The sequence below is a fragment of the Cnephaeus nilssonii genome (assembly GCF_951640355.1).
Source record: "Cnephaeus nilssonii genome assembly, chromosome: 13".
NCBI lineage: Eukaryota > Metazoa > Chordata > Mammalia > Chiroptera > Vespertilionidae > Cnephaeus > Cnephaeus nilssonii.
The window spans coordinates 19488953-19500803 of record NC_137084.1 but is presented as its reverse complement, the minus strand read 5'-3'; the positions used below and the strand labels follow the sequence as shown (position 1 = coordinate 19500803).

At 41.8% G+C, this 11851-nt stretch overlaps 1 protein-coding gene across 4 annotated transcripts; it reads left to right on the top strand.

The window, feature by feature from the left end:
- Positions 1 to 747: 747 nt before the first annotated feature.
- Positions 748 to 8851, top strand: LOC307110043 (olfactory receptor 5J3-like). Of its 4 annotated transcripts, none has more exons than XM_079789087.1 (3): positions 748 to 803; positions 1221 to 1791; positions 5948 to 8851. In XM_079789087.1, the coding sequence occupies exon 3, from the start codon at positions 5948 to 5950 to the stop codon at positions 6905 to 6907; it is 960 nt and encodes a 319-aa protein (XP_079645213.1). In that variant the 5' UTR covers positions 748 to 803; positions 1221 to 1791; the 3' UTR covers positions 6908 to 8851. The 4 variants fall into 4 exon arrangements, with proteins under 4 accessions (XP_079645213.1, XP_079645214.1, XP_079645212.1 ...); XM_079789088.1 differs by having other exon boundaries at positions 753 to 803; positions 1579 to 1791; XM_079789086.1 differs by having other exon boundaries at positions 757 to 803; positions 929 to 1791.
- Positions 8852 to 11851: the final 3000 nt, after the last annotated feature.

The following is an 11851-nucleotide window of genomic DNA, read 5'->3' as shown; positions in this document are numbered from 1 at the left end:
ACCTGCTGCCCCGCCCTCCTGTAGCTCCCTCCGCCCCCTCGACCCCCCCATAGCTTGCTGCCCTGCCCCCTCCTGTAGCTCTCCACTACCTGCTTGTAGCTCACTGCCCCACCCTCCTGCTGATCCGTGATCTGGTCGTTCCGCAGTCAGTCGTTACACTTCACAGCTTAACGACCATTTGCATATTACATCTTTATTACATAGGATTATATAATATATACACATGATAGACAATTTATATGAAATTTTTTCCAAACACAAAACACTTCAGTGAGAAGTTCTTAAGAGTTGGTGATTCTCTTCCTAGTCAGTACAGTTATCAAAATCAGGACAGTTTACAGTGATCTAGTTCTATTATGTTATCCACAGCTCATATTCAAATCATGTCAATTGTCTCCAAGATGTCCTTTATATTTTTACCCATGTATCCATCCAGAGATTATTTAATGCCAATGTCCTATCATTTCCTGGTACTTTTTTTAATGTCCAAGTATGTCCTTTGACTAATGCTGGTACTTTGCTGGTGCCCTGCCCTGTCCTGCTCTTGGTCTTTCTGTCAGTATCATCACAGCTCAGCTGAGCACCCACTGGACTACACATACCTCAACTCTCTGTGACTCACAGACCCACAGCCACGCCCCCTTCAGTGGCCTCAGCTGAGCCCAGCATGACGAAGTGTCAGGCGAGGTGTCAGCTGACAAGTGAATAGGGAGGAAGCTGTCCCCCTCCCTCCAAGCACAGTCCGAGGAAAAGGAGGGGAAACATGACAACTGGGAAATGATCAGTGTGCATCTCTGCTTCAGGTAAACAATTCCCTTGGCTCCTCCTTATGCCCATTGGCATTTCCTGTGTTTAGAAGTTAGCTTCATTGTTAAATACATAATTTTTTAATTGCTAATATAAATAAACTACCCATTCTGTTAACAAGGCCTCCAGTGCCTCCTCAGATGACTCCCTAACAGCCTAAGCCAGGAGAGCTTCCTAGAAAAGGTCAGACCCCAGAATCCCTGGCCCATGCGCCTCCAAATCCCCTGGTGCCCCACCACTGTGGAGACACAAAGTGAGGAACTGAGCCCTAGCCCTATCTAACCCTACACCCACACTTTGTGGAGCTCAGTGTCACCAATTCGACCAGCATTAGAGCCCAAGACAGGCCCTTGTGTCCAGCAGAGAAGCCCCCCTGTGTCATTTAGAAATAACTGGGTAAACTGTCCCCAAAGTCTCTGCAAGTTCCCAGGGGGAAGATGACTTTTCTTCATCCAAACCTCAGCATTCTGGAAAGAGATGGGAAGGCTCTACGTACTCCTGTTGAATCTTCCTGCTGGCAAAAAAAATGAACCGAAAGTTCAACTCCTCAAGGAGACTCTAGCCTCCCTCCTCCTTAAGACTTTGCAAAGCATGTGACCAAAATCTATAGGGGAAAATCTCTTCTTCCCTGAGGTCTGAACCTTCCAGGACCCCTGGAGAGGATATGGGGGTAGGGGTGGTTAAGGACCTCCCCAGAGCCTTCAAAGCCACCTGGGATCAGGAGGGCATCTAGCTAGCTTTATAGACTGATAAGACTGGGATGTGTCACAGCTCTGGTCCCGAGTTTCACATTCTGTTATCCTACGTGTGTGTCCTGTCATCAAATCTGGATGAGTGGCTATCCCAGAAACAGCTCTGAGGAGAAGAACCTGATGGACACAAGCTGGAGTGAGAGTGAGTCCCAGCATTTCCCCACATGGCTGGTCCAGAGGATCTTGAGTCTCCACTGCAGCTGTAACAAGCTGGGGAGCACCATCTGCTAAGGTTTGTATTTGTCTATTAAAAAGTCTACTAAGTCCCACCAGAGTTGATTCAGAAAGCTGAGGTTGTCTGTTCTCCTTTCTCTCTCCCAAAATCCACCCCATCCTGCCTCATCCTCTACTCTGTCCGCCTTCAAACATTTCCTGAGACCCCCACTGCCTTCTAGGTTATCAGATTGACTGTCATGGTATCACAGTGCTTGTGTTCAAGTCACCCTTATTTTATTTAATAAGGCCCCAAAGTGCAAGAGTAGTAATGCTGGCCATTCAGGTATGCCAAATAGAAGCTGTAAAGTGCTTTCTTTAAGTGAAAAGGTGAAAGTTCTCAACTTAATTAGGAAAGCAAAAAATCATACCTGAGGTTGCTAACATCTATAGTAGGAATGAATCCTTTATCCATTAAATTGCCAAATTTATAAATTAAATTTTATAGGTATATATGTATAGGAATAAACATGGTATTTATAGAGTTGAGTACTACTCATGGTCCCAGGCATCCACTGGGGGGTCTTGGAACATATCTTCTGCAGATAAAGGAGAACTACTGTATCAAGTGCCTACCCCTTTTCCAGAAGTATGCCATTGACACACATTGTCTTTCAGCCCTCACAGAAACTGAGGAAAATGAGGCTCAAAATTGTTGAGTAACTCTATCAGGTTTCCTACTTTTTTCCAGTGCACCTTTGCCTAGTAAATGACTGAGATTAATTCTCACTTGAGGCTGTTGCACTTCCCCATCTCCTCCATGGAGCCCCACCTTCCTCATTCCTCCTGGCCCAGCCCTGCTCTTCCTCTTTCTGAAGCCTTCCCAGATGACTCCAATGGGTTCCTACAGCAGAGTGGGCACTAACGAACTTCACTCTTATGTCATGAAAGTGAAGCCATCTCTCAACAGAATTTCAATATCCAAAATGGCCTAAGCCATGTCTCACACAATTTTGAAAATTGTTGTTTAAATACTTTAAACAACTGTAATTGTTTAAATACTTTTGAGCAACCACAAATGTTCAAATACTTTCAGATAACAGTAGTTGTTCAAAGATTTGCTCTTCATTGGATTTAAAACTTAGAAGAGTCTCTTGTTTTCAGACGTTATAATGTGAAAGGGAAGCAAAACAAGCTTGTGGGGATGATGGGGGAGAAAGACTTAGAAATCTTGACAAAGCCTTGTTAAACAATTCTCTATACATCTGTGTAAGTAAAATGCAACAGTCTCAAAAAGAATTCAGTTGGGTAAGGGAAGGCTGACTAGAAGGGCTGAGGATGAGTTTGCAGGATTTATTAAAGAAACCTAGAGGCACTTTGTAAACTGAGAACCTCAGAGTACACCTGTAAGACTGTTGATCAAAGTCACCACAATTGAGACTTACTGAGAGTTGAGCCTCTGAAGGAATTGAATGGCCAGCTGGGAATTGGGATGAGAGTAGTAGAGGATTAGTAGAGGATTTCCAGTTTGAACCATGGAAAGATGGTGAGAGGTGGGAAGTTGGGGAGGAGGACAGAAAACTTTATTTACTGGAGAAGACGATACAGGTGCTCAGCCTAAATACAATGCTGAGAGAGAGAGTGTGTGTGTGTGTGTGTGTGTGTGTGTGTGTGTGTGTGTGTGTAGGGAATTGAGCTGCCATCCTATCAGAGAAAAAGGAAAAGATTAATAATCATTGTAAATCAAAGACTCATGGACAAGAACTAAACCCCTAAGAAAGTTAGAAAAGAGTAAACACAAAAGATACCTGAGTGGAGATACGAGTACAGGGCAGGAAGTTGACTTTGTTAGGTTAAACTTCAAGACTGACTCATGTGATAGGATTCTGCCATACCACCAGAACCCTGACTTTTAGGGTTGCATATTCTAACCTTTACAGTAAGCAGAAGGTTGGTCTGAGAAGTGGGGATGGGGTGTTCTAATGAATTCAGTGAAGCGGGGTGGGGTGTTCCAATGAATTCTACAAAGTCCCATTATCGCAAACCCAGCTCTGGGAAGAAGGAGAGGTAGCCGGGCAGAAGGTAGAGTCCTGAAACTGACTAGTTCTTCTAAGGCCACGGTCTTCAAACTGGGATTGGATACCCCTGAGGGTAAGTGAAGAACTTTCAAGGGATTCATAGGCAAAACAATTTTAAAGAAAGCAATTTCCAGAACCTCAGTGTCTACTGAGAAAAACCAGTGTTCATGTGAGTTTATCTGTGATGAGGGTAATGTATCCTTTATCATCTTCTTTTTCACAATTGCCCTTCTCCCATTTTGAAAAGAAATGCAGGCTTCTAACCCATCTTGAATTTCAGTATGTCATTTCACCAGCCTACAAAACTTCCAGGCTCCCACACAGAGATAATTTCATAAATTACTTTAATGACTGCCTATAAAATCCTTTGTAAGTCAGATGGGAACCTTTCAACAAAATGGAGGATCTTCTCAAATTGACCAATAATGGAGCGTTTAAAATAATTTTTGATGCTACATCACTATGTGATTCTTGGCATTAACTAACAAGGAGTTCAATGAGTTGAATGGCATTATCATAAAAGAAAAACTCCTTATATTCCTATCTATTCATTTATGTTAACAATGTTTCTCAGAACTTCCTTCTTTATGGACAAAATATTTGAGTGATCAAGGTACTTGTATAGATCCTTGTGAGCTGGTGAGCTGAACAGACCCTCCTAAACTTGTCAGTTACAATCAGGTGTAGCGTCTCCTTTTACTAGACAAATTCACATGGATTCTTTTTGTGTTGCCTGAGGCTACACTGGCACAAAGATCCACAGCCGGGCAGGAAGTTCAGGGAAGATGCACTCACTCACTGTCAGATTGTCAGGACCAGATGTGATCTTAGACGTCTTCCATACCAAAACTTGACTTTGCCAATGAGGAAAAACTTGACTTTGCCAATGAGGAAGCAGAAGCCCAGATAGAGAATTGTCCAAGGTAACAAAGCTCATTTTAGGCAACAGAGCCAGAACTAGAAAGCAGGTCTCCACCCGGTCACTCCAAGTGCTCTTTCGGTCATACCCTGTTCCTGTGACAACAGGTGGAAACAAGGCTGTTCCATATTCTTCTGCAAAATGGCACCACATTTCCTCCTTATCCTCTAGATAAACTGTTTGACATGGATGAAGAGGTCAGTGAGGTTTTCCTAGGACTGATTTCAGGATGTACCCCAGACCCTTGAAGAGGAGGGAGATGAAGTGTAGAATAGAGAGGAAAGTATGGGGAGAGGGCATTTCAAGTCCTCCTATGGATAAAAATAGTGGAAGATAGGCAAGCAAGCACTAAACCACCATTTCCAAGATGGTGATATCCCAGGTGACAGTCAACTCTATAGATCCTCAGAGGACAAAATGGTTATAATACAGAGGAGGGACTGCCCTGAAGGATGTTTAAATAGAAGACAAAGTGAATACTGATGCATAATACAACATGGATGAGCCTTGAAAACATTAAGTGAAAGAAACTAGACACAAAAGGCCACATATTATATGAAGCTATTTATATGAAATGTTCAGAATAAGCAAATCCATAGAAACAGAAAGTAGGTTAATGGTTGCCAGGGGCTGGGGAAGTGGAAAGTGATGGGGAATGACTACTAATGGGTACAGGGTTTTCTTTTTTGGGTGATGAAAATGTTCTGCAATTAAGTAGTGGGGATGGTTGCATACTTGTGAATATACTAACAACCACTAACTTATTCATTTTTAAATGATGAATCTTATAGTATGTGAAGAATATCTTGGTTTTCAAAAAGACAGAATGAATTGTCAAATAGAGTCATAAGCATATTTGTCAATACAGGCCTAAGATATTGGGGAAGAAGCCTTACATTTATCAATCCCTGCTGTGTCCCAAACATTCAAATATTTTACTTTTTTTTGTTTGTTTGTTTTAGGCCACACAGAAACCTTGAGAAGTAGGCATGTTTTCTTCATTCCACAGATGAGAAAACTAAGGCTCATAGATGTAGCTTATCCAAGGTTATATAACCAGTTAATGCCATAGTCAGAATTAAGGCAGATCAGCCTGACTTCACAGCCCATGTTCTGCCCACTATAGCATGATACTTCCATTTAGCTTCTTGTGACTGTTCTCCCTCATTCCAACTTGCACAGTGGTGGGCATGTTTGAGTAATACTGTTTGGGTGATTATCAATTGTCACCTCTGCAGATGACACCTGGAGAACTAGCCCTTGCCAGTGGCAACCACACCCCAGTTACCCAGTTCATCCTGCTGGGATTCTCCAAGTATCCAGATCTCCAGGAGCTTCTTTTTGGAGCCTTCCTGCTCATCTATGCCATCACAGTGGTGGGCAACCTGGGGATGATGGCGCTCATCCTCACAGACTCCTGTCTCCATAGCCCCATGTATTTCTTCCTCAGTGTCCTCTCTTTCCTTGATATTTGTTACTCTTCTGTGGTCACACCCAAGTTGTTGGTCAACTTTCTGGCCTCTAATAAGTCCATCTCTTTCAAGGGCTGTGTGGTCCAGCTGACCTTCTTTGTGGTACATGTCACAGCTGAGAGCTTCCTGCTAGCCTCCATGGCCTACGACCGCTTCATGGCTATCTGCCGACCCCTCCATTACAGTTCTGTCATGACCAAGGGGACCTGTCTCCAGATGGTGGCTGCTTCCTATGCATTGGGTGGAGTTAACTCTGTTCTCCAGACTGGGAATGTCTTCGCCCTGCCTTTCTGTGGGCCCAGCCAAGTGACACACTACTTCTGTGACATCCCACCCCTTCTCCAGCTGGCGTGTGCCAACACAGCCACAGCAAGGGTGGTCCTCTACATCCTCTCTTCTCTGGTTACCCTTGTGCCTGCTGCAGTCATTCTCACCTCCTACAGCTTGGTCTTGGTGGCCATTGGGAGGATGCGCTCAGCAGTTGGGAGGGAGAAGGCCCTCTCCACGTGTGCCTCCCACTTCCTGGCCATTACCATTTTCTATGGCACCGTGGTTTTCACATATGTTCAGCCTCATGGATTCACTAATGATACCAGTGACCAAGTGGTGTCCGTCTTCTACACCATCATAATTCCCATGCTCAACCCTTTCATCTATAGCCTCCGAAACAAGGAAGTGAAGGATGCTCTGCAGAGGAAGCTCCAGGTCCACATCTGTCCCTGCTGAGCCCTGCAAGGCTGTTTGTTGGCTTGAGAAAGGCATAACATCTTCCAAATCACATTCTGCATTGACCTAACCAAGAGCAGCCCTGGTTTTGAAGGAGGTGGAAGAAGTGGAGAAGAAACAGCAAATATCATACTCTGTCCAGAGCACTGCAATTTTTTAAAAATATATTTTATTGATTTTTAACAGAGAGGAAGGGAGAGGGAGAGAGAGTTAGAAACGTCGATGAGAGAGAAACATTGATCAGCTGCCTCCTGCACACACCCTACTGGGGATGTGCCCGCAACCACGGTACATGCCCTTGACTGGAATCGAACCTGACCCTTGAGTCCACAGACGGACACTCTATCCACTGAGCCAAACCAGTTAAGGCAAGCACTGCAGTTTTTAAAGCATCTTTATATCCATTATCATATTAAATCTTTGTCACCGTGTTGGGAAGCAGCATTGTTATGATGATGCATTTTATGAATGAAGGATACTTGACTCTGTGAAAATAAATTAGTTACCTGAAGCCATACAGTTAGTGAGAGAATAAGTGTTTGACATCAGAACTTCCACAGCAAAACAAAGGAAATTTCAATTATACCACAGCCACAAGTTAAGTCTTTTATTGGGAGCTCATCCTAGCTTTCAAAAAATATCCGACAAGGGCCAGCACAGTCATTTCTGTTTTGCACTGACTTAGTGAAGTGGAGATAGGCTAGGCTATAAGTGGCTTTGTTTTTTAATTCCTGTTCCAAAAAGAAAGATGACTGGGACATAACTCCTTATTTCTTATTGCTGCTATATTCTACTGAGCTGTTCCATTTAATAAAACCTCAGGATCAAGAGAGACCTTTCCTTATACATACAGATGTTTTCTAGCCAGATTATGTGCACATCTCATTATTCTCAGGGGGTGGGGTGAGAGAGAGAGAGTGTGTGTGTGTGTGTGTGTGTGTGTTTTGGGCAGTTACAGAATTATATAAGACACTGTGGTTAGGAGACTGATTAAAAATATTATATTTGGCATGAACATCTTTAAATATATATGAAATGTGGTGAGTATATGTGATTTAGAGAATTACACAAATGAAGAAGTTGAACTTGACCTAACTTGGGGTTGAACACTGGACTGGAAGCCATGCTCTTAAATGAATACAATCTGAACTGAGTCAGCTTCACCCTGAGAGTTGTGGATCATTGAAAAGGCTTCTTTCAGATTCAAATAAAAATTTTCTAAATACAGAAAATCTTATTACAAAAACAAGTTTATCACAGAATCATTTTTGAAAACAAAATAAAAATTAGAAACAACCTAACTGTTCAAAGATGGAAAAGGATGAAATGGTTCATCCCCCAGATGGACGATGACGGAACCACTAAAAATTATGCTTGTGAGGAAGGACTACATGATCACATGGAAAACAGCAGTCAGAACCCATAGAGCGATTGCAACAATGTAAGAAAAATGAGTGGCGCCCTAGCTGGTTTGGCTCAGTGGATAGAGTGTCAGCCTGTGGACTAAAGGGTTCCGGGTTCCAATCCAGCCAAGGGCACATGCCAGGATTTCGGGATCGATCCCCAATAGAGGGCGTGCAGGAGGCAGCCAATCAATGATTCTCATCATTGATGTTTCTATGTCTCCCTCTCCCTTCCTCCCTGAAATCAATAAAAATAAGTGTGGGGGGGGGGTGGTAGGGGGATGGGAAGAATACTCAAAAGTGTAACTAATGGTTGTATTAGAGTGATAGCACCATGGGGAAATGTTTTTGTATTTTTCTCAAATTTTTTCCGAAACTTTTGTGATGTCATGTTTAATTTTGATACTTTGTTCTAAAATCAAATAATTAAAGAAATCCTTTTCAGGAAGCTGAGTGTGAGACTTTCTCCATTTCATCTTCTTTCCTTTGGCCAATATTTCCTAAATTCCTCCGGTGCTCCCTATTCCTTTAATGCATAAACTACATTTTTAGAACATACCCACAAGAGAAGTCAAGACTGGAACATTACAGTGAAGTGACTTGGTAAAAATTAATCTAATTCATTCATTTGTAAAAGTATTTATGAAGCATTTAGGTGCAACATATTGTGGTAGGCCCTACCTGGGTTAGTAGGCAGACCATATATGTATTAATCATAGTATATCTTATGCTACAGTAACTAATAAACCTCAGTCAGTTGAATAGGAGACTGATCAGGTGACTCTGCAGGGCAACTATATTCCTCCATCAGCATGTGAACAATGCCACCATCTCAACCTGTGCCCTCCAAGATTTTAATGGTGGGGGTAATAATCAAGAAGGTCAAAGACAGCGTTTTGTATTAACAGGCCTGAGGTTGGCTCACAGCCCTTCAACCCTCATGTCATTAACCTGAAATCAGTCTTATGCTTTCCACAGAACTGCAAAGGAGGCTGGGAAACAGAGCCTTCTTTTACACCTCGAGAAAGGAAAACTAAATGTGATTTAGTGAAGACATCGCTTTGTCTCTGTCACTGGCTAATTGGGCAGTTGGTTAGACCATCACTGTAAGGGGTTCTAAAACATCACTAGAATAAATCAGAAATAAGGCGCTGGTTTACTCATGTTTCTACATAATTGAGGTGGATCGTTTCTTTGGGTATACGTTTTAAAACCTCTCTCACCTGTGCTGAACTATCTCTATGGAATGTTTTCTGAATCACACACCTAAGTTGCATGGTGCTACTACAAGCAGTAAAACTAACTCTGAGATTGGCTAGATGACAGTTGCCTGAAGCTACTTTAAATTTAAAAACTAAATAATGCACAACGTAGTAGCATTTGCTAAGAGTGATCTTATCTGAGTTTAAACCCTGTAACATATCACCCAAGAGTTGGTACACACCCAAAAACATACACTCCTAAAGGAAAATAAGAAACCACAAAAAAAAAGGAAAGCATTTTAAAAACATGAAAGTCAGCCTTAACCGTTTTGGCTCAGTGGATAGAGCGTTGGCCTGCAGACTGAAGGGTCCCAAGTTCGATTCCAGTCAAGGGCATGTACCTTGGTTGCGGGCACATCCCTAGTAGGGGGTGTGCAGGAGGCAGCTGGTTGATATTTCTCTCTCATCAATGTTTCTAATTCTCTATCCCTCTCCCTTCCTCTCTGTAAAAAAATCACTAAAATATATTTTTTTAAAATAAATAAAAACATTAAAGTCAGGGGAAAAATACAAAAGCTAAACATGCATATGAGATGTAATTTTATGGTATAATTTTAATTAATAGGTTATCCATTGCTATCCACCTCAACTACATAAATCTTTCTATAAAACCATAAAAGACATTCTGAGGAGGGGCATCCTGTCCCACTCACTGTTGTATCCTCAGTGTCTAGATCAGTGCCTGGCACATTGTAGGAGCTCGATAAACATCTATTCAATGCATGAATGAATAGGTATTTACACATTTGTTTTCCTTAGACCAGTGGCATTGTCACCATCTGAGAGCTTTTGAAAAATGGAGACTCGGTGTCCACCCCAGATCTCCTGAAACTGTGCCTTCATTCTAACAGATCAATTGTTTTAATTGATTTTATAGAGAGAAGGAAGGGGGAGAGAGAGAGACATCAATTTGTTGTTCCACTTATTTATGTATTCATTGCTTGATTCTGGTATGTGCCCTGACTGATTGAACCTGAAACCTTGGCGAATCCAGACTTGAGCTACCAGGCCAGGGCCATGGTTCTAGTTTTTAAAAGTTCAAAGCTTTTTATCACAAAAGTTTTATCTCTGTTTTGAGTTTCCAAAACATATTTAAACCTCAAAGGCCAGGGATTGACTTTTTTTGGTATTTGCTCTATGCTGCCATGAACCCACCCAAGGCGTGGCTGCCAAGAGGGACAAGCATCACTGGGTTAAAAATAAATTACAAGAAATAAAATCAGTGTGTCAAAATAAGATTCCACTACACCTGGTTGTAAAGATCCACACATTGGCACCTCCACACACTTTACCTCTCAGCCACAAACTTTGGCAACATCTTTACAGCATTTCATACATATGTTTTAAATCTTGTCGGTTTCTTTTATAATTGGACACAGTTGTCAGACTTGCGTAAATTCAGTAAGCATCAAATTTACTGTTTTTGGCATAAAAATATCTTCCTTTGTCTCAACCATAAAATCATTAACATCACACTGTATTTTTTCATTTTCTACTATGCTTTTATGAATAAGGGCAAATATGCAATAAAATGTTCAAGTAACTACACAAACATTGCCATATTTAGAAGTAACACTCCAACTGCAGCACTCCTGGTTGGCAGACAGCAGTACCAGGAGGTAACTTAAAACAGTTACTTGTCTACAGAAATGAAAGTAAAAGTTGGTATAGGAAGGACTTGTTTGCATGCATATTAGCATAACCAATGGACATGGACACTGGGGCGGTAGGAGCTTGTCCTAGGGGTGGGAGTGGTCGGGGAGGGGTCAGTCGGGGGAAAAGGAGACATATGTAATACTTTAAACAATTTTTAAAAATTAAGAAAATGAAAAAAAATTTTTAATGAAAAAAAAAGATTAATGTAAATTGCAGATGTGTATCACAGTGTGATTTTACCAAAAATCCAAAATCAGAAGTAAAATCCTTGAGAAAGCCTCTTAGAGCCAAGATGATCATGACCCAGCTTTGAGCTCGAACAGCCCAATGCTCCCCCTTGACCTCTTCTCTAAAGTCACTAGTCCCTAAAAAAAAATACAAAAAAAAAAATACATCTCCCTCATGTCAAAGGGCAGCCCCCCTTCTCTGGGTCAAGCTCTATTAGGATATGATGAGGCCACTCGTATGACTTTGTCCTCAAAGAATCAGCAATTTGGTCAGCAAGATATGAAAATAATGTTGTTCTGACATGTCTTTAAGTCAGTTGACCAACTCACATACCAGCTAGCAATTTTTATTTAAATGTTAACTTTGCTATAATGGAAATTGTCTTGAACCTGTTC